Genomic DNA, 23,942 nt, shown 5'->3' with positions numbered 1-23,942 from the left:
TGAAGAGAGAGAGAGGGGGGAAATAGAGAGAGAGAGAGAATGAGAGAGAGAAAGTAGAGAGAGAAAGAGAGAGAGAGAAACAGAGAGTGGAAAGAGAGGAGAAAGAAATAGATTTTTAGCAGATAGATAGATAGATAGATAGATAGATAGATAGATAGATAGATAGATAGATAGATAGATAGATAGATAGATAGGGACAGAGATGGATGGATAGATCAATCATGTGAAGAGAAAGTAGAGAGAGAGACAGAGAAAGAGAGACAGAGAAAGAGATTTTTAGCAGAAGTAGATAGATAGATGATAGATAGATAGATAGATAGATAGATAGATAGATAGATAGATAGATAGATAGATAGATAGATAGATAGATAGAGATACAGATGGATGGATAGATCAATCATGTGAAGAGAGAAAGAGAGAGAGAAAAAGAGAAAGAGAGAAAGAGAGAGCGGAGAGAGAGGAAAGAGAAAAAGATTTTTAGCAGAAGCAGAGAGATAGATAGACAGATAGATAGATAGATAGATAGATAGATAGATAGATAGATAGATAGATATAGAGAGATAGAGAGATGGATGAATGGACAGATGGATGAAATGCGAAGAGAGAGAAAAATAGAGAGGGAATGAGAAAAAGTAGAGAGAGAGAGAAAGAGAGAGAGAGTTTTAGCAGAAGCATGGATGGATGGTTGGATAGATGGATGGATAGATCAATCTTGTAGGGAGGGAGAGAGAGAGAGTAATAGAGAGGGAGACAATGAGAGAAAGTAGAGAGAGGAGAAAGAGATTTTTAGCAGAAGTAGGTAGATGGATGGATGGATGGATGGATGGATGGATGGATGGATGGATGGATGGATGGATAGATAGATAGATAGATAGATAGATAGATAGATAGATAGATGCGGTAGCTCAGTGGCTAAGACACTGAGCTTGTCCATCAGAAAGGTCGGCAGTTCGGCGGTTCGAATCCCTAGCGCCGCGTATCGGAGTGAGCTCCCGTGACTTGTCCCAGCTTCTGCCAACCTAGCAGTTTGAAAGCATGTAAAAAATGCAAGTAGAAAAACAGGAACCACCTTTGGTGGGAAGGGAACAGCGTTCCGTGCGCCTTCAGCGTTGAGTCATGCCAGCCACATGACCACGGAGACGTCTTCGGACAGTGCTGGCTCTTCGGCTTTGAAACGGAGAGGAGCACCGCCCCCTAGAGTGAAGAACGACTAGCACAGATGTACGAGGGCAACCTTTACCTTTAAATACACACACACACACACACACACAGACACGTATATGTCTCTCTGTGTATTTGTTTTTGCTAATAAGACCCTCCCTCTGTCTTTCTTTCTTTTTCTTTCTTTCTTTCTTTCTTTCTTTCTTTCTTTCTTTCTTTCTTTCTTTCTTTCTCTTTTCCTTCCTTCCTTTCCCCAAATCCCAGGTGAACAGGTTCCCTTATCTACCTGTTGTTGCCCCCATTCGAGATTCTCTTCCTGCTATTGTTCAGGGTTAGCGCCCCACAGCTTATCTTGGCATCTTTACACCAAGGTGTAATTTATTGATGCTTAACGGGACCCGCCTGCATCCCAACACCGGGCTGGTTCTCCGCCACGCCTACTTCCTTCTGACGGAGGCGTCAGAAGCCTGAGGACAAAAAAGGGAAGAAGGAAAAAATAAATAAATAGTAGCTTTCCTAATACTAATACAATACAATACAATAGCAGAGTTGGAAGGGGCCTTGGAGGTCTTCTAGTCCAACCCCCTATCTAGGTAGGAAACCCTCTACCGTTTCAGACAAATGGCTATCCAGCATCTTCTTAAAGACTTCCAGTGTTGGGGCATTCACAACTTCTGGAGGCAACTTCTGTTCCACTGATTAATTGTTTTAACTATCAGGAAATTTCTCCTCAGTTCTAAGTTGCTTCTCTCCTGGATTAGTTTCCACCCATTGCTTCTTGTTCTGCCCTCAGGTGCCTTGGAGAATAGCTTGACTCCCTCTTCTTTGGGGCAGCCCCTGAGATACTGGAAGACTACCCTCCTCCTCCTCCTCCTTCTCCTCCTCTTCCTCTTCCTCCTCCTCGCTTCTCTCCTTGTTTAGTTTCCACCCATTGCTTCTTGTCCTGCCCTCAGGTGCCTTGGAGAATAGCTTGAGTCCCTCTTCTCTGGGGCAACCCCTGAGATATTGGAAGACTGCTATCCTGTCTCCCCTGGTCCTTCTTTTCATTCAACATGCCCAGTTCCTGTAACCGTTCATGTTTTAGCCTCCAGTCCCCTAATCCTCTTTGTTGCTCTTCTCTGCACTCTTTCCAGAGTCTCCACATCTTTTCTACTTCGTGGTGACCAGAACTGGATGCAAATATTCCAAGTGTGGCCTTCCCAAGGCCTTGTAAAGTGGTATTAAAACACTTCACGTGATCTTGATTCTCTCCCTCTGTTGATGCAGCCTAGAACTGTGTTGGCTTTTTTGGCAGCTGCTGCACACGGCTGGCTCCTATTTAAACGGTTGTCCACTAGGACTCCAAGATCCCTCTCACAGTTACTACTATTGAGCAAGGTGCCACCTATCCTGTACCTGTGCATTTCGTTTTCCTTGCCTAAATGTAGAACCTGACTCTTTTCACCATTGAATTTCATTTTGTTAGATAGTGCCCAATGTTCAAGTCTGTCAAGATCCTTCTGTATCTTGAGCCTGTCTTCTGGAGTGTCGGCTATTCCTGCCAGCTTGGTGTCATCTGCAAATTTGATGAGCTCCCCATTTATCCCCTCATCCAAATCATCGGTGAAGATGTTGAAGAGTCCTTGGCCCAAAACAGAGCCTTGGGGTCCCCCACTGCATAATTCCCTCGATGTAGAGGCAGTTCCATTGAGGACTACACGTTGAGTGCAGTTGGTCAGCCGGTTACGAATCCATCTGGTGGTGATGCTGTCCAAGCCACATTCTTCCACTTTATCTAGTAGTAGGTTACGTTTTACCTTATCAAATGCCTTACTGAAGTCCAAGTAAATTATATCGACGGCATTCCTCTGGTCCACTAATTTTGTCACTTTGTCGAAGAATGCAATAAGATTAGCCTGGCGTGATCTGTTTTTGACAAACCCATGTTGGCTTTTGGCTATTACTTTGTTTACTTCTAGGTGTTCGTTAATTTGCTGCTTGGCTAACTTTTCCAGAATCTTCCCAGGTACTGAGGTCAGGCTAATAATGCAATTTTCCTAAGCACCTGGCATCAGAAATAGGCCTCCCCGCTTTACAACCCATCCTTTACTCACTCAGTGACCGTTCAAAGTTAGAACGGCGCTGGGAAAAAGGGACATTCTTCACACTTACGACATACCTGTAAATCACCTGCTCCAAATTCAGATCTTTGGCACCTGAATTGTATTTCTGATGGACGCCACCATCCCGGTGGTCGGTCGCGATCCCCTTTGGTGGCCTTCCGATGAGCCAAGTGAAAAGGGGATTTAGGTTCATTTAACAACCGCGTGTCTCGCTTCATCGGCGGTGTGTCTCACTTAACAACGGTTAGCCGCCAGTCGGTGCAAATAGAAATAAGCGTGATTTCCATAGCAAGGAAGATAATAAAAGCAGGAATAGGTTAAATGGAATGTTTTATTTCAAGGTGGCTCAGGGGCTAAGCTTGTCGATCAGAAAAGGTCGGCCGTTCGGCGGTTCGAATCCCCAGCGCCGCATGACGGAGGGAGCTCCCGTGACTTGTCCCAGCTTCTGCCAACCGAGCCGTTCGAAAGCACGTGAAAAATGCAAGTAGAAAAATAGGGACCACCTTTGGTGGGAAGGGAACGGCGTCCCGTGCGTCTTCGGGAGTTGATTCATGCCGGCCACATGACCACGGAGACATCTTCTGACAGCACATCGCCCCCTAGTGTTGGGAACGACAAGCCTGCCTGCGCAAAGAGGAACCTTTACCTTTTTAGTTATATATTAATATGCAAAAGCAAAAAAGTTAACATTGGAGTGTGTTTATCTTGTCCTGTGCTGGGCAGAGTTGAAAGTCAAATCTCATTCCTTTCTTTTTTCTCTTCCCCCTTTATTTCACACCTCCTTTTCCCATTCCCTTCCCCCCCCACCCTTAATTTCTTATCTTTTGTGTGTGTGTGCATTTTATACAATGGAAATTAAAAATGATTAAAACAACAACAATGTAAAAGTTGTAAAATGCGACAAAACTCCCTTAAAACATGTCTCCCTGAGCAATATAAATTTATGGCCCCATTGTGGTTGTGCCTGTGGAGTGGTGTTGTGGCCTAAAGGTGGAGCTTTTGCCTCACCTTCGAGAGGCGGTGAGTTCGATCCCAGGTAGAGGCAGATATTTCTCTCTCTGGGCACAATGGGAATATATCTGCCGAACGAAACTCCTCATTGGGGACAGGAAGGGCGGACGGCCAGCAAACACTCCATTCAGTTGGCCAGATTCGCAAGGGGTTATGGAGTCGTTAAGAGAAAAAGACGGTTCCAGAGGTAGTCCTCAGATGGTGTGGTGGCCTTGAGGTGGAGCTCTCACCTCACCATCAGTAGGTTTGTGAGTTCGATCCTAGGTAGAGACAGATATTTCTCTCCCTCTCTCTGGGCACAATGAGAATATTTCTGCCGAACAAAACTCCTCATTGGGGACAGGAAGGGCAGATGGCCAGGAAACACACAGCTCCATTCAGTTGGCCAGATTCCACCCCACAAGGGATTATGGGGGCCATTAAAAGAAGGTGATTGTGGTCGCAGGAGACAATTTACAAATCATCCACTTGAAAAGAATGATAAAAAATAAATAAACTAGGACATCCGTCCCATTTCAGGCCACACCCAGAATGACGGCTTCTGACCCATTTGCAACCTCGGTGTGCAACCTCATCAAAATTAGGACAGACCAGAAAGCTGAAAATATTAAATATACCTTATCCGCCTTCTGCACCACGAAGTGTCCTCTAACACATTTGCATGGTTATAATTTGAGGTTACTACAATGAAAACCATGCTGCACCGCCCTGCACACAGGCCTCCGTCACTAACCAGTGAGGAAGAGGTGGGTGGTAGTCACGTAGGTAGTCCTTCAGTTACAACAGTTCACTTAATGACCATTTGAAGTTGAGATGGCACTTTATGGCTGCTGGTCCCACTTAGCGACCGTCGCAGGATTCCCACGGATCAAAATTCGGATGTTTGGCAACTCGTATTTACGACGGTCGTAGTGTCCCCGGAGTCACGTGATCCCCTTTTGCGATCCTTCCGACGAGGAAAGACACGGGGGATGCTGGATTCAGTTAAAGGCCACATTACTAACTGAACAACTGCAAGGTTTCACTTAACAACGGGTTGTAAAATGGAGCAAAATTCACTTAATAAATGTCTCGCTTAGGAGCAGAAATATTGGGCTTGGTTGTGGTCGTAAGTCAAGGACTGCTTGATTTTATCCATCTTCTTTTCGCAATTAAGAAACTTTTCTCTCTTTTTGAGGAATAATGTTGAAGGAAATGTGTTATTTTATTTGTCGATATAGCCATCCATCCCAGAAGCCACTGCCTCGGGGAAGCTTCCAGCAAATGTAAATCCACAAATATCTCATATGATGAAATATGAAGAGCATTTACAAGAGCTCAAAAGAGATGAAACCAGATTTTTATTTGTTTATCTGCTTTATAAAGTCGCCCATATTCTCATAATCGAGCAACTAAACTTTCTGATTTCTTCAGTTCCCTTTGCTGGCTACGCCACTGGTTGCCACTAGATGGCGCCCAAGGATGGTAAATTAAGGAAAGTTTCGATCAGCTGTACATAATTTCTTAGCAGTTGAAGGAAGGAAGGAAGAAGGAAGGAAGGAAGGAAAAGAAAGAAAGGAAGGAAGGAAGGGAAAAGGAAGGAAGGGAAAAGGAAGGAAGGAGAAGGAAAGAAGAGAAAGGAAGGAAGGAAAAGAAAGGAAGGAAGGAATGGAAAAGGAAGGAAGGAGAAGGAAGGAAGAGAAAGGAAGGAAGGAGAAGGGAAGGAAGGAGAAGAAAGGGATGAAAGGAAGGAGTGAAGGAAGAGAAAGGAAGGGAAGGAAGGAAAAAGGGAGAGAGGGAGGAGAAAAGAAACAAAGAAAAGAAGTTATAGGAAGGAAGGAAAGAAAAAGGAAGGAAGGAGAAGAAAGGAATGGAAGGAAGAGGAAGGAACAAAGGAAGGAAGAGATGAAGGAAGGAAGGAGAGAAGGAGGGAAGGAGAAGGATGGAAGGAAGAGAAAGGAAGGGAGGGAGGAAAAAGGAAGAGATAGGGGGATGAGAAAAGAAACAAAGACGTTATAGGAAGGAAGGAACAAAGGAAGGAATGAAAAAGGAAGGAAGGAGAAGAAAGGGATGGAAGGAAGAGGAAGAACAAAGGAAGAGAAAGGAAGGGAAGGAAAAAGGAAGGAAGAAAGGGACAGAAGGAAGAGAAGGAAGGAGGGAAGGAAAAAGGAAAGGAGAGGGAGGAGAAAAGAAACCAAAAAAGACATTATAGGAAGGAAGGAAACACATGGAGTAAAAAAATACAGTTACCCATTTACTATGTACTGAAGATATGCATTTATCTATTTATTTATATGAAAGTATCGAGTTGAAAAAGTCATTTTTTCCCCCCTCTGTGCTTGGAGGTGAAGCTGCAGTTGGAATCCACGTAAAAGAAGGCAACAGAGCTTTGACGTGCCGAAGTTAATAGTTCATCTTTTAAAAAGTTGACCTTAAAAAGCAATAAAAATTAACTCGGCCCCATTTGTTTTGCTGTCTGGTCTGAGTCGAACTCCCGGCTTGAGGCAGAGTTCCAGCAGAATTCACTCCCCCAAAAAATAAAACATAAATTTTCTGGATTATTATTATTATTATTATTTTGAATCAACATTCCACATTATTTCCTACCTCTGCATATTGCAGGACACGATTTGCGCAAACCGAATGATTTAAAATAAAAAGCATTTATGCGACAGGCAGTCCTTAAGTTACGAACCGCAGTTGGGCCCTAAGCTTCTGTTGCTAAGCGAGGCAGTCGTTAAGTGAACTTTGCACCATTTCACGACCTTTCCTGCCAGGGTTGCTAAGTGAATCACTGCTGTTGTTACATTAGTCACGCCGTTGTTAAGTGAGTCCAGCTTCCCCCTTGACTTTGCCCATCAGAAGGTCACAAAAGGGGAACAGTGCAACTGTTGTAAGTATGAGTCAGTTGCCAAACAGCTGAATTTCAATCATGGGAACGCCACAACAGTCGTAAAGTGTGAAAAACGGTTGTAAATCCCTTTTTTTCTGTGTCAGTCAGTCACTAAATGAACTTCTGTAAATCCAGAACTACCCGTATCACTCTTAATATATAAAAAAAGCATTTTAAAAACCAATATAATTAATAGATTTAAATAAATTACAATGGTTTCTTTTTTATCATATTAGATACTGAAGGTCTTGGAAATTAAGATGAGATTAAATTATGAATAAGATTGTATATTTTAAATATTCGTACCCAAACGGCACACTGGGGAAATGGAAGATGGATTGTTTACAGCAAAATAAAATAAAAGATTCCGGATTCGATCCGCGTTTTTAACGTCTCGCAATCTGGTTAATAGAATTATTCCGGTTCGAGAAATGATTCAATCACCAGATATTCCATCAGATATTTTTCTCTCCTGTTTGGAGTATTTCTAAGCACAACTTGGTGGGATGAAACGGCTGATAATGGTTATATATATTTTTTTTTCTCGGGGAGGATATCTATCTATCTATCTATCTATCTATCTATCATCTATCTATCTATCTATCTACGTATCTATCTATCTATCATCTATCTATCTATCTATCTATCTATCTATCTATCTATCTATCTATCTACGTATCTATCTATCTATCTATCTATCTATCTATTTATCTATCTATCATCTATCTATCTATCTATCTACGTATCTATCATCTATCTATCTATCTATCTATCTACGTATCTATCTATCTATCTATCTATCTATCTATCTATCTATCATCTATCTATCATCTATCTATCTATCTATCAATCTATCTATCTATCTATCTATCTATCTATCTATCTACCTACCTACCTACCTACCTACCTACCTACCTATCTATCTATCTATCTATCTATCTATCTATCATCTCTCTCTCTCTCTCTCTCTCTCTCTCTCTCTCTCTCTCTATATATATATATATATATATATATATATATATATATATATATATAATCTCTATCTCTATCTCTCTCTATGTATGTATGTAAGTATGTATGTATGTATACACACACACACACACACACACACACACACACACACAGCAGACAACAGGGAGAATAATAAAATGTTTGCAGGAAAATCTGGTTGGAAAGATTAGGTTTGAAAGGGGTTTAAAAGAAGGGGGAGGAGGAAAAACTGCCCGAAAACACTCCGCAAACAGAGATAAGACTAAGTTACAACATCCCTCCCTGCCTCCAGAGATAACGGAAGGATTGCAAAAGGCTTCTATTTTGCATTTCCTGCTGAACACAAGGAGGTTTGAAGGAAATTCAGAATATGGGAGTGTTTAAATGGGATCCTTGGGGGTGGGGGTGGGGGAAGGCTCCAAGTGACAGGCTTTACCTGGATCATGGCTTAATCAGCCCTCAACTCAGCTTGTTTGAGCTGCACAGCAGGCCTTTGAAACCTAGGGCGTTTTGACAGAAGGGGCCTTGGAGGTCTTCTAGTCCAACCCCCTGCTCAAGCAGGAGACCCTAGGCCACTTCAATCAATCAATCAGAACAGAGCTGGAAGGGGCCTTGGAGGTCTTCTAGTCCAACCCCCCCCCTTGCTCAAGCAGACTCTCAGGTCAAGGGGAGGATCCCAGGGAACCCAGAGACACGGGTTCAAATCCTCCCTCCGCCTTGCATAACCTGTCGAGCCTCGCAGAACTAGTTTTCTCAACTTTGGCAAAGTTTAAGAGCCTTCCATATTTTCCCCGGCTGGGACATTCTGGGAAGTTAAAAAGTTGGGGAGTGGGAGGGGGGGCGATACTGCTGTAAAGCACCTGAGCCCCCTCCCCCCAAAAAACTAAATCCCCCTCCCCTCCCCGCCCCATCGAAAAGAGCTTCAGAACCACAAGCCCCTCCGCTCCGAGTCCTCTCTAGCGGGACGTCTGACCCACCCAGCCGGGGGGATCTGGGTCTAGAGACCCCTCCCCACCGGGAGGAGAGCGAGAGGGGAGACCTGGCAGGACCTGCGGCGGGCGCGAGAGGCGGGGAGATCTGGGGGGGGGGGGCGAGGGGGGGGAGGAGGAGGAGGGCGAGCCCCCCCCCAAGCCGGTCCAGGCAGGGAGGGAGGGGCCTGCAGGCAAGCGGGCGGGGCTTCCCCTCCCCTCCCCTCCGCTGTCACTCCGCGCTGCTTTATAAAAACCTGCTACGCCAAGGAGCTCAATCCGGAGTCAAGCCCGATCTGCAGCGGCCGAGCCTTGCGACGTCCCCTCCCCATCTCGCTTGCTTCCTCCAGGGGGGGGCGGGCTTCCTCCTGCTTTGGGGAGACAGAGGGGGGGGCTCCAGAAAAGACCCCCGCCTGGGCTTAGAGACCCTGCGAAGCTCCTAATTGCGAAGCCCCCCCCGCCCGTCTTGGAGACCCCAACTGCGAAGCCCACCCGGGCGCCACTTCGGGGGTCTCCCCGGCTTTGGGAAGGTGGGGAGGGGGCTTGGCCAAGGCTTGGGGGGGGTTGTTGGGGGGTCTCCGCCCAGCGGGGCTCTCCTCCCAGGATGGGTTGGGGTCGCCTGGGGGCGTCGCTGCTGCTCCTGGCCGCCCAGATGGTGCTCCAGACGGCCAGGGCACTGCTGAGTCGCCTCTGGCCGGCCAGACCCCGCGACCTGGCCGCCGACTGCGTGCTGATCACGGGCGGAGGACGAGGCATCGGGCGCGCCTTGGCTCGGGAGTTCGCCCGGCGCGGAGCCCGCAAGGTGAGCCGGGCTAAGGCAGGGGAGGGGAGGGCTCTGCGGGACCCCCCACTCTTCCCCCCCCCCCAAGAGACCCCCAACCTCTTTTTGTGGGGAGTCCGCAACACACACACACACACACACACACAAACACACACACACCACACCACACACTCCCGGGCCAAAGCTTGTTGGCTTGAAGTTGCTTGGAAGTGGGGCCCCGGTTCGAATGCTGCGGCTTGCCAAGGCGCCTCCCCCGAACTTTTCCCTAACCGGGGAGAAGAATGAAGCGGGGGAACGGCGCGCCACTGGAAGAAGGGGTGATGGTGGTGCGGGGGGGGGGTTCGCTTGAGCAGGGGGTTGGACTAGAAGACCTCCGAGGTCCCTTCCAGCTCTATTCTGATGGATTGATTGATTGAAATGGTCTAGGGTCTCCTGCTTGAGCGGAGGGTTGGACTAGAAGACCTCCAAGGTCCCTTCCAGCTCTATTCTGATGGATTGAGATGGTCGGGGGGGGGGTCCTCCTGCTTGAGGAGGGGGGGTTGGACTAGAAGACCTCGGAGGCCCCTTTCAGCTCTCTGCTGGATTGATTGATGTGATCTAGGTAGGACCTCCTGTTTGAGAAGGGGGTTGGACTAGAAGACCTTCGAGGTCCCTCCCATCTTTTATTCTGTATTTCCTTCCTTCCCTCTCCTCCATCAGAGGGTTAGTCTAGAAGACCTCCCAGGCCCCTTGCAGCTCCTTTATTCTGTATTTCCTTCCTTCCTTCCTCCTCCTTCATCAGAGAGTTAGGCTAGAAGACCTCCAGCTCTTTCATTCCGCAATTCTAACCCCAAACCAGTGGAACAACTTGCCACCAGAAGTTGTGGGTGCTCCTTCGCTGGAGGCTTTTAAAGAAGGGACCGGTAGAGCCATCCGTCTGAAATGCTCTGGGGTCTCCTGCTCGAGCAGGGGGTTGGACTAGATGACCTCCCAAGGTCCCCGAGGATCTCATTTCTTGGAGAACGAGCGACCTTCAGTCAATCAGATTGATTGACAGTCTCTCATTCTCCAAGAAATGGTTTACCTTGGCAGGGGTCATCTCCTTTGCACCCAAAATAACACTCAGCAAATGGGATTTTTTGGGGGTGGGGTGGGGTCTTTATTAAACTGCCTTGGACAGTTTGTGGGGCACAGTCCAGTCACATCGGCCCACCCGCCGTGCAAACCCAGCCTCGACTCCCCGGCGAAGTCGCAGAGAAAAGGCACTCATGTCTGCACTTGAGCGAGCGAAAGCATTTATTTGTGGGTGTGTAAGTGTGCGTTGCGTGCCTGGGGAGGGAGGGGGCTGCGAGTCTCATGCCTTTTACACATCAGAGAGAGATGCCTTAGGCGCCGATTCTTGTTTCGGCTTGCATACGGGGGAAGCGTGTGTCGTCTTGTTGTGTGTGTGTGTGTCTTTTTTGCCTGTCGATAATAACTTTACGCTTGGGACTTGTGAAGTTTTTTATCGCCTAGAGCAGGATTCGACACCCCCCCCTCTTGCTCAAGTCTGGGGAGTCCTCGACTTACGGCCACAATGCAGCTGAAACTTTTCCCGAGGCGGTGGCTAAGGTAGGGTTGCCCTCATTTCGTGACCTCTCCCGACGCCGTCGCTAAGCGAATCCTGGCCGCTGTTCTGCGAGTTGCACAGTTTGTCGAGCAAATTCGATTTCCCCTGCGAAGGTCGCAAAAGCATGGCATTGCGACCGTCGTACATACGAGTCGGTGGCCAGGCGCCTTGAATTTTGAGCAGGGGGATGCGGCAACGGTCGTAAGTGTGGGAAACGGCCCAAAGTCCCTTTTTTCCCCCAAACAGTCACTAAATGGACTGTTGCAGTGAATGGTGTGGGTGGCCTTAAGAGGCAGAGCTCTCGCCTCACAATCAAACTCACAATGTGAGTTCGATCCTAGGGAAGAGACAGATATTTCTCTCTCTGGGCACAATGAGAATATATATATTTCTGCTGAATAAAAAAAACTCCGCTCTGGTGACAGGAAGGGCATCGGGCCACTAAACAGTCAGTTCCGTTCAGTTGCCCATAATTCCACACCGCAAGGGATTATGGGGTTGTTGAGACGATAATGATGACTCTTGTAAGTCAAGGATTAGCTGTGTTCTGTTGCTTGAAGGGTTTTAACATTTCGGTATTGTTAAATTTGATGTTTATATATTGTTCTTTCTTTCAAACGGTACAACGCAATCCTGGATACCGAATACCCCAAGTTTTTTTTTTTGGGGGGGGGTGATTTTTCTTTTTAAAAAAAATTAAAAACCATATGTTACAGGTAAAATGCTGCATTGATGACCATAACGGACACTGTTTGTCGTGGCATCGATTTTAGGATGTGTTTTTTTGTGTGACGGTCGTTAAATGAATAACATAAACCTTGTGGTCATTAGCGAACAGCTAAGGGTTTGCAGTAGCTCTTTGCATCGGGAATTTGAATGGTTGCTAGGTGACAGGACATAAATCAAGAATTTCAGATCTAGATTTTTTTTAAAAAAAGAAATGGAAATGGAGGACGATTTGCATATATATTTAAAAAGCTCCCTTCCAGGAATGCATAATTGGGTTTATTTTGCCCTAAAACCCCACTTAAAATGTACCAAGAGTTGGAAGGTAGATTCTATCTAAATGCATTTTAGATTTAAAGACGATTTAGCGTGATTCGGGCCTGCCCAACCTCAAAACCAGAAAAATTTATATATGGTTCTCTTAATAAAATAATAATCCTTTTTTTTTTTTTTAGCAGTTACTGGTTGCTATATCTGATTTAATTGAGGGGGGGGAAAAATAAAAGTCCCAGAGTTGATTTAATCTGCTTTAAATGCTTCACATTCTTTGTGATTTAGCTCCAAAGTCTTAGCGAAGGATTATAAATTTAAGTTTTTGTCCAAGGGAAACATAATTGCCCCGACTCCGGTTTGATAATTCTTGCAAGCTGCTTTTTGAAAAATGAGATTTTTTTTCCTGCCTCCCCCCCCCCCCAAAGTTCTATGTCCTTCCTTCCTCATTCCCATCCTCTCCCTTCCTTTCCTCCCTCCCTCCCTTTCATTTCCCATTCCTTCCTTCCTTCCTCTCCCTTCCTTTCCTCCTTCCTTTCCACCCTGCCTCCCATTTCCCTTTCCTTCCTTCTTTCCTTCCATCCTCTCCCTTCCGTTCCACCCTCCCTCCCATCCTTTATTTTCCCTTTCCTTCCCTCCCATCCTCTCCCTCCCACCAGCTCATCATTTCCTTCCTCACTCCCTCCTTCCCTCTCCTTTCCTTCCTCTCTCCTTCCCATCCTCTCCCTTCCTTTCCTCCCTCCCATCCTTTCATTTCCCTTTCCTTCTTCCCTCCCTCCCATCCTCTCCCTTCCTTTCCTCCTTCCTTTCCACCCTCCCTCCCATCCTCTCCCTCCCACCCTCTCATCATTTCCTTCCTCACTCCCTCCTTCCCTTCCTCTCCCTTCCTTTCCACACTTAAAAAAAGTCTCCTGGCCCAGAGACAGAGACGCCCGAGGGGGTTGAATTGAGTAAATTGGAGTCAATGGGCTGTTCGTGAATGGCCTTGGCGGCTGCTTCAGAGCCTGGCCATCCATTCGGTCTAATTAAGGGGAAGGTCTTGTGGGGGCTGCCTGCTTAATTGCATTGGGAGGCCTTCCAGGCAGTTGGCTGCCCAGCCTCCCCCAGAAGACCTCCGGAGATGGAGCCCCCGCGACTTCCAGAGGCAAGCTCTTCTGTCCGTCCATCCGTCCATCCATCCATCCATCCATCCTCCCTTCATCCATCCATCCATCCTTTCTTCTTTCCATTTATCCTTCTTTCCTTCCATCCTCCCTTCCCTTCATCTTCCTTTCCCTTCCTTCCTCCCCTCCCCTCCTTCCATCCATCCTCCCTTCCCTTCCTTCCATCCTTTCCATCCATCCTCCCTTCCCTTCCATCCTTCTTTCCATCCATCCTCCCTTCCTTCCCTTCTTCCTTCCATCATCCATCTTCCCTTCCCTCCCTCCCTCCCATCCATCCTTCCTTTCCTTCTATCCATCCTCCCTTCCCCCCTCCTTCCATCCATCATCCATCATCCATCTTCCCTTCCCTCCCTCCCCTTCCTTCCATCCATCCTTCCTTTCCTTCTATCCATCCTCCCTTCCCTTCCTTCCATCTTTCCTTCTATCCATCCTCCTTTCCCTCCTTCCTTCCATCCATCTTCCCTTCCCTCCCTCCCCTTCCTTCCATCCATCCTTCCTTTCCTTCTATCCATCCTCCCTTCCCTTCCTTCCATCTTTCCTTCTATCCATCCTCCTTTCCCTCCTTCCTTCCATCCATCTTCCCTTCCCTCCCTCCCCTTCCTTCCTTCCTTTCCTTCTATCCATCCTCCCTTCCCTTCCTTCCATTCATTCTTCCTTTCCTCTCTTCCATCCATCCTCCCTCCCTCCCTCCCTCCCTTCCATCCAACCTCCCTTCCCCTCCTTCTTTCCTTCCATCCATCCATCCATCCATCAAGAGCCGTGGTGGTGCAGTGGTTAGAGTGCAGTCCTGTAAGCTACTTCTGCTAACTGCCAGCTACCTGCAATTTGGCAGTTCGAATCCCACTAGGCTCAAGGTGGACTCAGCCTTCCGTCCTTCCGAGGTGGGTCAAATGAGGACCCAGATTGTTGGGGGACAAGAGGCTGACTCTGTAAACCGCTAAGCACCGTGAAGTGGTATATAAGTCTTAAGTGCTATTCCTTCCTTCCTTCCTTCCCCCCTCACTCCCTCTTTCTATTCCTTCCTTCCCTACTTCCTTCCTCCCTTCCTTCTCTCTTTGCTTCCTTCCTTCCTTGGTGTTACAGTGGTTAGAATGCGGTATTGCAGGCTGATTCCGCCCACTGCCAGCAGTTCGATCTTGACCGTCTCAAGGTTGACTCAGCCTCCCGTCCTTCCGAGGTGGGTCAAATGAGGACCCGGATTGTTGGGGGCAATATGCTGACTCTGTAAACCGCTTAGAGAGGGCTGTAAAAGCAGTGTGAAGTGTTATATAAGTCTTAAGTGCTATTCCTTCCTTCTCTCTTTCCTTCCTGCCTTCCTTCCTTCCTTCCCCCCTCACTCCTTCTTTCTATTCCTTCCTTCTCTCCTTCCTTCCTTCTTTTCTTCTCTCTCTCTCCTTCCTTCCTTTTCCCCTCACTCCTTCTTCCTTCCTTCCTTCCTTCCCTCCTTGGTGTTAGAATGCAGTATTGCAGGCTGATTCTGCCCACTGCCAGCAGTTCGATCCTGACCGTCTCAAGGTTGACTCAGCCTCCTGTCCTTCCGAGGTGGGTCAAATGAGGACCCGGATTGTTGGGGGCAATATGCTGACTCTGTAAACCGCTTAGAGAGGGCTGTAAAAGCAGTGTGAAGTGTTATATAAGTCTTAAGTGCTATTCCTTCCTTCTCTCTTTCCTTCCTGCCTTCCTTCCTTCCTTCCCCCCTCACTCCTTTCTATTCCTTCCTTCTCTCCTTCCTTCCTTCTTTTCTTCTCTCTCTCTCCTTCCTTCCTTTTCCCCTCACTCCTTCTTCCTTCCTTCCTTCCTTCCTTCCCTCCTTGGTGTTAGAATGCAGTATTGCAGGCTGATTCTGCCCACTGCCAGCAGTTCGATCCTGACCGTCTCAAGGTTGACTCAGCCTCCCGTCCTTCCGAGGTGGGTCAAATGAAGACCCGGATTGTTGGGGGGCAAGAGGCTGACTCTGTAAACCGCTTAGAGAGGGCTGGAAAGCCACTGTATATACACGTCTAAGTGCTATTGCTATTGCTATCCTCCATTCCCCACCCCATCTCGAGCACAAAGTCCAGGAGTGGTTTCCAAGTCGAAATAAAAAAGCATTTGTGGTTTTATCGTTAACCGGAACAGCTAATTGAGCCGTCTCTGCTCGCTTCATCAGTTCTTGCAGACGTACGTCTGTTGTGGGGGTGGGGGGGTTCCCGAGGCTGGATTTCCTAGTGGTATCTCAACCACCGCACGGCTTCTGGAGGTGGCCACGGTCGGACTCTACGATGGTTGACGGCATCACTGCATTGGGAAGGTCGTGGGGGACCTGATCCTGTGTCCCTAAAACACGGGGTGGGGTGGGGGGGCTCCTCTTCTTGCAGATTGTCCTGTGGGGGCGGACGGAGAAGTGCTTGAAGGAAGCCACGCAGGAGCTCCAAGCGATGGGCACCGAGGGCCACTATTTCGTCTGCGACGTGGCCAACCGGGAAGAGGTTTACCGGCAGGCCAAGGCCGTCCGGGAAAAGGTGAGTTGGGTCAGGTGGTCTGCAGCCTGGACCCCCAAAGAACGAGAGGCTCCAGGTGGCCCTTGGGACCCCCTAAATGAGCCCCTGGAATTCAGGTCCTGCTGGCAGAGGAATTAGGATAGGTAGCAACCCTTGAGTTCCAGCAGAACAACAGGGGCGGGAGGTTCGTTGTTAAGTGGTGTGGTCATTAAGGGAAGCATTTATACGATTGCATATGATTGCATCTTCCTTCCTTCTCCCTTCTTTTTTTCCTTCCTTTCTTCCTCACCCTACTTACCATCCATCCCTTCCTTTTTTCCTTTCCCATTCATCACTTCCTTCCCATCCATCACATCTTCCTTTCTTTCCTTCATCTTTCTCGTCCCTTCCTTTCTTCCTCACCGCACTTCCCATCCATCCCTTCCTTCCTCATCCATTGTTTCCTTTCTTCCTTTCTCATCCATCCCTTCCTTCCTTTCTCATCCATTGCTTCCTTCCTCATCCATTGCTTCCTTTCTTCCTTTCTCATCCATCACTTCCTTTCTTCCTCATCCATTGCTTCCTTTCTTCCTTCCTCATCCATCCCTTCCTTCCTTTCTCATCCATTGCTTCCTTCCTTCCTCATCCATTGCTTCCTTTCTTCCTTTCTCATCCATCCCTTCCTTCCTTCCTCATCCATTGCTTCCTTTCTTCCTTTCTCATCCATCACTTCCTTCCTTTCTCATCCATTACTTCCTTCCTTCCTTCCTCATCCATCCCTTCCTTCCTTTCTCATCCATTACTTCCTTCCTTCCTCATCCATTGCTTCCTTTCTTTCTTCCTTTCCCATCCATCCATCCATCCATCCATCCATCCATCCATCCATCCATCCATCCTTCCTTCCTTTTCTCATCCATTTCTTCCTTCCTTTCCACCCATCCCTTCCTTTCCCATCCATGACATCTTTCTTTCCTTTGTCTTCCCCTCCCTTCCTCCCTTCCTCCCCTATATCACGTGACCCCCCTCCCCCTTTGCAACCTCCTCCTCCCACTTCCCAGGTGGGGGATGTCACCATCCTGGTGAACAACGCAGCTGTGGTTCATGGCAAGACCCTCCTGGACAGTGATGACCACGCCTTGCTCAAATCCCAACACATCAATACCCTGGGCCAGTTCTGGGTATGAACCCCATTTTTCCCTTCCGGGGGAGGGTGGGGTGATGAGCGGGCAGGATGGGTCCCTTCCAGCTCTATTCTGATTGATCGATTGAAATGGCCTAGGGTCTCGTGCTTGAACAAGAGGTTGGACTAGAAGACCTCCAAGGCCCCTTCCAGCTCTGTTCTGATTGATTGATTGATTGAAATGGCCTAGGGTCTCGTGCTTGAACAAGAGGTTGGACTAGAAGACCTCCAAGGTCCCTTCCAGCTCTATTCTGATTTGATTGAAATGGTCCAGGGTCTCCTGCCTGAGCAGGGGGTCAGACTAGAAGACCTCTGTGGTCCCTCCCAAGCCTATGATTCTATGTTCTACTGCAGGGGTCTCCAGATCTGGCCACGTATCCACTTCAATTCCCAGAGTTCCTCAGCTATCTGTCTGGAATGGCCTAGGGTCTCCTGCTTGAGCAGGGGGCTGGACTAGAAGACCTCCAAGGTCCCTTCCAGCTCTATTCTGATTGATGGATTGAAATGGCCTAGGGTCTCCTGCTTGAGCTAGGGGTTGGACTAGAAGACCTCCAAGGTCCCTTCCAGCTCCATTCTGATTGATTGATTGATTGAAATGGCCTAGGGTCTCCTGCTTGAGCAGGGGGTTGGACTAGAAGACCTCCAAGGTCCCTTTCAACTCTATTATCATTGATTGATTGAAATGACCTAGGGTCTACGGGTTGAGCATGGGGTTGGACTAGAAGACCTCCAAGGTCCCTTTCAACTCTATTATCATTGATTGATTGAAATGGTCTAGGGTCTACGGGTTGAGCATGGGGTTGGACTAGAAGACCTCCAAGCTCTATTGATTGATTGATTGAAATGGTCTAAGGTCTCCTGCTTGAGCATGGGGTCAGACTAGAAGACCTCCAGGGTCCCTCCCAGCTCTGTTCTGATCCTGATCCTGACCCCTCAGACCACCAAGGCCTTCCTTCCGCGGATGCTGGAACTCCAGAGAGGACACGTTGTCTGTCTCAACTCCGTCCTGGCCTTGTCGGCCATTCCTGGCGCCGTGGACTACTGTACGTCCAAAGCCGCTTCCTTCGCCTTCATGGAGAGCTTGACCCTGGGCCTGCTGGACTGTCCGGGGGTCAACGCCACCACCGTCCTGCCCTTCCACACCAACACGGAGATGTTCCAAGGAATACGCATCAGGTGGGGACTGGCTGAGTTTGGCCCATCGCGGTAAATACAACAACATGCTCCCCCCCCCCAATTCTTGGTTCAATGACGGTCTCTGGACTACAGTTCCCAGAATTCCTCAACCACCTTTGCTTTACCAACTGGGGAATTCTGGGAGTTGAAGTCCCAGCGCCTTAGGACTGAAGTTGGGAAGGAATGAACGCATGAAGTCTTCTCTTCCTCTTCCTGTGCAATTGAGGGAGGGGGGGAATGTCAGAACTCGAAGGGCTATTCGGGCACCGGAATGGGGGTCTTGTTGGACGGAAGCTTCAGCAAAGAGGCTGCCTGGCATTTCCCGTCGTCGCCCGCCCCCTCGGGGATGGCGTTGGCACCCCCAAAACGGCTGGTAGCGGCAGCTCGGGAAAGGATTTGCCTTCCCTCCTGCTTTCTCCTTCCTTTTCCCTTCTTTCCTCCTTCTCTTTCCCCTTCCTTCCTTCCTTCCTTTTCCTTCCTTCTGCCTTCTTTCACCTTCCTTCTTTCCTCTTTGACCTTTCCTTTCCTTCCTGCTTTCTTCTTACGACGCTTCCCACGGACTTGGCCCAGCTTCCGAAAACGGGCTTAGCATGTCTCGTGAAGGCATATCGACATCCAGGCAGTCCTCACGACCACAACGGGACCCAAAAATGTAGGCGAGAAGCCTGTGCGTTTTGCCTCGCGAAGTGAACCCCCTGCAGCGGTTCAACGAGTCAGATGGTCGTTAAGTGAATCCGGCTTACACACTTGACTTTGCCGGCCAGAAGGTCACCAAAGGGAGGGGGGAAAGGCGACCACGGCCATAAATGCGAGTCGGCGGTCAAACCCCCCGAATGGAAATCCAGCTGAATGATGGGGAGCGCTACAATGGCCGCCCGTGTAACCTCGGCGCCGCGGTAACTTTGAGCGGTCGCTAAGTGAACCGTTGTGAAGTTGAGGACTACCTGTAGCAGGGTGCTTGATGTCAGGCACAGGAGGGGGGGTGCTCTTTTTTTGAGGTGTCTTTGGTTTCTCCTCCAGGTTTCCCAATCTTTTTCCTCCCCTCAAGCCGGAGACGGTGGCCCGGCGGACGGTAGAAGCCGTTCAGCAGAAGCAAGCCTTCCTCCTGCTCCCGTGGACTATGCACATCCTCATTTTCTTAAAAAGGTATTTGAGCGGTAAAACGCTCCTTCTGAGAAGTGGAACCCGGAAGTCACCACCGCCAACAACAACCAACAGGGGAGGGGGATGGGGGGGATAAACCCACCGGCGTTGCAGACCCTTGGAAGGAAGCTTCCCATGCCTTGGTTGAGGACCAGTGGAAGAGGAGGAGGGGGCTGCTGAGCAGAAGGCGGAGGCCCTTCCAGGCGGCACCAGTAAAAGGAGAGCTTCTGGGTCTGGAGAATGAATTTTGGGGGTGGGGGCTGCCCCGGTCAGCCTCTTCTCTAGAGTTAGCCAGTAGAGATGACCATGGGCTGAGGAAGGACCACGGAGGTGGGGCCTGAAGGTCAAGGTCTCCTCGGTCAGCGCAGGACCCGAACTGGATGGGAGCCCACGCAGGGATCAAGGGAGTTTTATGGTGCAATGGTTTTTCCCCCTCTTTCTTCTTCCTCTCCACATTCCTCTGTCTTCCTGTCCTCCTTTTTTTCCTCTTCCTTTCCTTCCTTCCTGCTTTCTCCTTCCTTTCTCCCTTCTTCTCTTTCCCCTTCCTTCCTTTTCCTTCCTTCTGCCTTCTTTCACCTTCCTTCTTTCCTCTTTGACCTTTCCTTCATGCTTTCTCCTTCTTTTCTCCCTTTTTCCTTCCTTTCTGCTTTCTCCTTCCTTTCCCCTTCTCTCCTCCTCTTTCCCCTTCCTTTGTTCCTTCCTTTTCCTTCCTTCTGCCTTCTTTCACCTTCCTTCTTTCCTCTTTGACCTTTCCTTTCCTTCCTGCTTTCTCCTTCTTTTCTCCCTTTTTCCTTCCCCTGCTTTCTCCTTCCTTTCCCCTTCCTTCCTTCCTTTTCCTTCCTTCTGCCTTCTTTCACCTTCCTTCTTTCCTCTTTGACCTTCCCTTTCCTTCCTGTTTTCTCCTTCCTTTCTCCCTTTTTTTTCTTCCCTCTTTCCCCTTTTCCTTCCTTCTGCCTTTTTTCACTTTCCTTTCTTCCTCTTCGATCTTCCTTCCCTTTCCTTCCTTCCTGCTTTCTCCTTCCTTTCTCCCTATTTCCTTCTTTCCTTCTTTCCCCTTCATTCCTTCCTTCTTTTTCCTTCCACTTTCTTTCACCTTCCTTCCTTTCCCTTTCTTTTCTCCCTTTTCTCTCTTCCTTCCTTCTCTCTCCCTCCTTCCTTCTTTCTCCTTCCTTCCTTCCCCCCAACCCCAACCTACCCTATATCACTAAGACCCTACCAGGCATTGCGGCTCTCAAACAACCCAAGACAATAGTTACAACTTTGAGGTGCGGGGTGAAAAGAAGGGTTGAGGCTTCCACCTTGGGCTGGGATGAGGGGGGGCAACCTCCACCATTTTTTGCACCCCCTCCCTCCCAGACCTCCTTCATTTTGAAGGAGGTGGGGGCTTCTGCCCTCCCCTCGCAGCCCTAACAGGCTTGCCTTTCTGGGTGTGGCTCCCTTCCGTCCATCTGCCTCCTGGCTCTTCCAGGAAAAAGGTGGGTGGGCCGAGAAGCCCACTCCCCTTGCTACCGAAAGAGGGAAGGCAGCCAAGTCTTCCGAAAGCCGCTGGCCGCCTGCCACGCAAGGCCTACCAACACCCCCCCCCCCCCGTTTCTTGCTGCTTCTTAACTCCGCCTGCTCTTCATCTAAAGGAGGAGTGGGCCGGAACTGAAGCCCCTCCCTAACTTTACCCAACCCATTGCTGCTTCTGGAGAACATTTTGTAGGCCAAACAGGGGTGTGTGTGGGGGACCTTCAGAGCTCATCCAGCCCTTCCCAAGACTCTGGAATGTACCACGTGGTTGTCCTATGGCCGTGTTGGCAAACCGGGAGTCCCAAAGGGGCTTTGTTTTCTCCCCCTCCCCCCATAAAAGGCCTTTCTCCCCCCCCAAAAAAAACATTTCACTTCTCCTCCAAGAAGCTTCTGAAGAAGCGGGAGAAGCGCCCGAGAACCTCCAGTCCCCTTTTGGAAAACCATTCCATCGCTACCCATCGTAAGAAGCCTCCAGTTATTACGTCCTTCTAAGACAGCAGTCACCAACTGTGGGGGGTCCGTGAGAAAATTTGGGTGGTTTGCAGAAAAACTATTTGCATTTTTTAATATTGCACTAAATCCGGGGTCCTCAAACTACGACCCCTGGGATGGACATGTGCAATGGACGCTTGTGTTGCTGCAGAGAGTCTCCCCCTTCGGGGTCTTTTTGTGAGGGTCGGAAGGGGGGGGCAGAAATTCTGACTTGGGGTCTGCTTTAGCCTCCTGGTGGGGGGCTTTGGAGGAAGGCTGGAGGGAAGAGCCGCTGGTGGCAAAGAGCCGGAGGGCCTTGTTCCAATGGGACGGCGTCATGGCCTGGAACTGGCTCACCATTTCAGCCCGCTGAGCCTCCAGGCGCCGGCACCTGGCCTTGCACTCCCGCAGCTCTTCCCTCTGCTTTGAAAGCCTGTGCTCCTAGTCCTCAGTGAGGTGCTTCCACTGAGCCTCCTTCTCGGTCCGATCCAATTTGAACTGAGCTGTTTTGCCAACTCTTTCTCCTGGGGGCTGCTTCGCTCCGGCAACCGCTTTCCGTTGGGGCCCTAAGGAGCGCGGGCGGGCAGGCGAGGAGGGGCTGGGAGGGGAGGGGCGAATAGAGGCCACCGAGACGCCCCTCGACGCGAGTGACATCGAGTTGGCCACGCCCACCCAGTCACATCACCACCTGGCCTCCCAGCCTGTCACGTTAGTGGTCCGCGGGATTTAAAATGACGACTTTAGCGGTCACCGAGGTCCGAAAGCTTTCTAAAATGTCAACCCTTCTTCCTTTCCTCCGCAGCATCTTCCCGCAAACGGCGCTGGACGAAATCCACCGATTCGCCGGGAGCTACCAGTGTATGAATACTTTCAAAGGACGGACTTAAAACACTGCCGAAACTTTGGTTCTCCTTCCAGGGCTGGGCTATCTCTTCTCCCGGGGGTTTGTGGTGAGGCCTCCAAAGGATGGGCCAGCCCATCGACCATGAAAGGCCCAACCCGACGGCACCAGGGCGAGGTTTTTAGGGTCTCCGAAGCTCCGTTATTTTAGCTTCGAGATGTTCCGAAAGCTGGAGGCATCTCGGAGGGGTTCCATCACCTCCTTTCTGGAGTCTCCTGGATGGCCGAGGAGGTTCGTTTGGGCTTCTACACACACACCACGCTTCCGGGCAGAAGAGGGCTTTTGAGGTCCTCAAGGAGAAGGGAGTTTGGGTGGTCCTCTGATGGTCCATCTTCACAAGGAGGCCTTCGGCTTGGTTTTAACCAAGGAGTTTCCATTCATGGGGGGGTCTTCCAGCCAAGCTGCTTCCAACCCACCGTGGTTCTCATTGAAGAACGTCCCATGAACGTGGACGGAACCACGCTTCAGATGGTCTCTGGTTGACTTCTTTCTGGTCAAGTGCAATGGTCAAGACAGACGCTCAATGGGGACCTCCTCAGCTACCGAGTGGAGCAGCTGGTGGGAGCCAAACCCCCCCCCCCAGGAGGAGAACCAGCCTGCCTCCTGCCTTGGACAAGGGGGTGGGAGGTGGGGTCAGATTAGAAGATCTCCAAGGGCTCTCCCAGCCCTAGGAGCCTGTAACTCTGCAGGGAATTATCCATAAATCCAGGAAACCTTTCTAAGAGTGTCTTGGTTTGGGGGGGGGGGGGGGGCTCTGTGGTTCGTTGCGAAGAGCCAATTGGCATGGGGTCTACAAATGGCCCAAGTTATGTGCGTGTTTACGACCCCCCCAATTGAGCCCAAAATGGATGTTGCTGAGTGAAAAATCTGTTAAGCGAGTTAACGGAATCGCGCACCGTTCGAGAGTAAGCCATGGGGAAGCATATCTGAGGCCGTAATCTCTGGACTTATTGGGAGTTCGGCTTTCCCCTCCAGGGTCCCCGCCCCCCCATTGAGAGGGACCCTCGCCAGGGGTCTGCCCACCTGTCTCTCGCCCCGGCGGAGGAACAGGTTATAGCACAGCCGGGTGAAAAGTTCACCCCCTCCTATTTTTGGCCGCCCGCCCGGCCCGCCTGCTCCCTCTGGCTCAATTTATCGGCTGTTTGGCTAACCCTGCTTTGAACTCTCGGCTGGGGCTCACGTGGGACGAGGGGGTGGGGAGGAGGGCCAGGTCCCGCCTGGGCTGTCTGCTCACCCTTTTGACTTGGAAGGGGAAGAGAGTGCAAGGAGGAGGAAGAAGGGGAGGGGAAGAGGCTGACCCACGGAGATGCAAAATGCACCCCCCCCTCCACCACCACCCACCCCGGGAGGGGAGAAGAGGATTAAAAGGGCTGGGAGGGGTCTCAGAGGTCTTCTTGTCCATCCCCACTGCTCAAGCAGTAGACCCTAGGCCATTTCAATCAATCAGAATAGAGCTGGAAGGGGCCTT

General features: G+C 49.6%; 2 protein-coding genes and 1 long non-coding RNA gene across 3 annotated transcripts in view; 2 read left to right on the top strand and 1 right to left on the bottom strand.

Moving 5' to 3' along the window:
- The window catches only part of VPS13D (vacuolar protein sorting 13 homolog D), a 71,025-nt gene extending 67,879 nt beyond the window's left edge, over nucleotides 1-3,146 (top strand). Inside the window, exon 47 of the mRNA XM_032232173.1 lies at nucleotides 3,120-3,146. Within this exon, the coding sequence (XP_032088064.1) occupies nucleotides 3,120-3,146 (27 nt within the window). The remainder of the gene's footprint in view (nucleotides 1-3,119) is intronic.
- A 6,226-nt stretch (nucleotides 3,147-9,372) lies between these two features.
- DHRS3 (dehydrogenase/reductase 3) lies at nucleotides 9,373-23,192 on the top strand. The gene is made up of 6 exons (XM_032231728.1): nucleotides 9,373-9,906; nucleotides 15,990-16,133; nucleotides 17,150-17,269; nucleotides 18,209-18,447; nucleotides 19,468-19,593; nucleotides 22,376-23,192. The coding sequence occupies exons 1-6, from the start codon at nucleotides 9,709-9,711 to the stop codon at nucleotides 22,458-22,460; spliced, it is 912 nt and encodes a 303-aa protein (XP_032087619.1). The 5' UTR covers nucleotides 9,373-9,708; the 3' UTR covers nucleotides 22,461-23,192.
- Nucleotides 17,359-17,558, bottom strand: LOC116518386. The gene is made up of 2 exons (XR_004256548.1): nucleotides 17,498-17,558; nucleotides 17,359-17,406 (listed from the first exon to the last, which is right to left on the bottom strand). It is a non-coding gene; the product is annotated as an uncharacterized LOC116518386 (long non-coding RNA).
- Nucleotides 23,193-23,942: the final 750 nt, after the last annotated feature.

The sequence above is a fragment of the Thamnophis elegans genome, chromosome 15, assembly GCF_009769535.1.
Source record: "Thamnophis elegans isolate rThaEle1 chromosome 15, rThaEle1.pri, whole genome shotgun sequence".
Lineage (NCBI taxonomy): Eukaryota > Metazoa > Chordata > Lepidosauria > Squamata > Colubridae > Thamnophis > Thamnophis elegans.
Note: the sequence above shows the minus strand (reverse complement) of the source record. Positions and strands in the feature narration are given on the sequence as shown.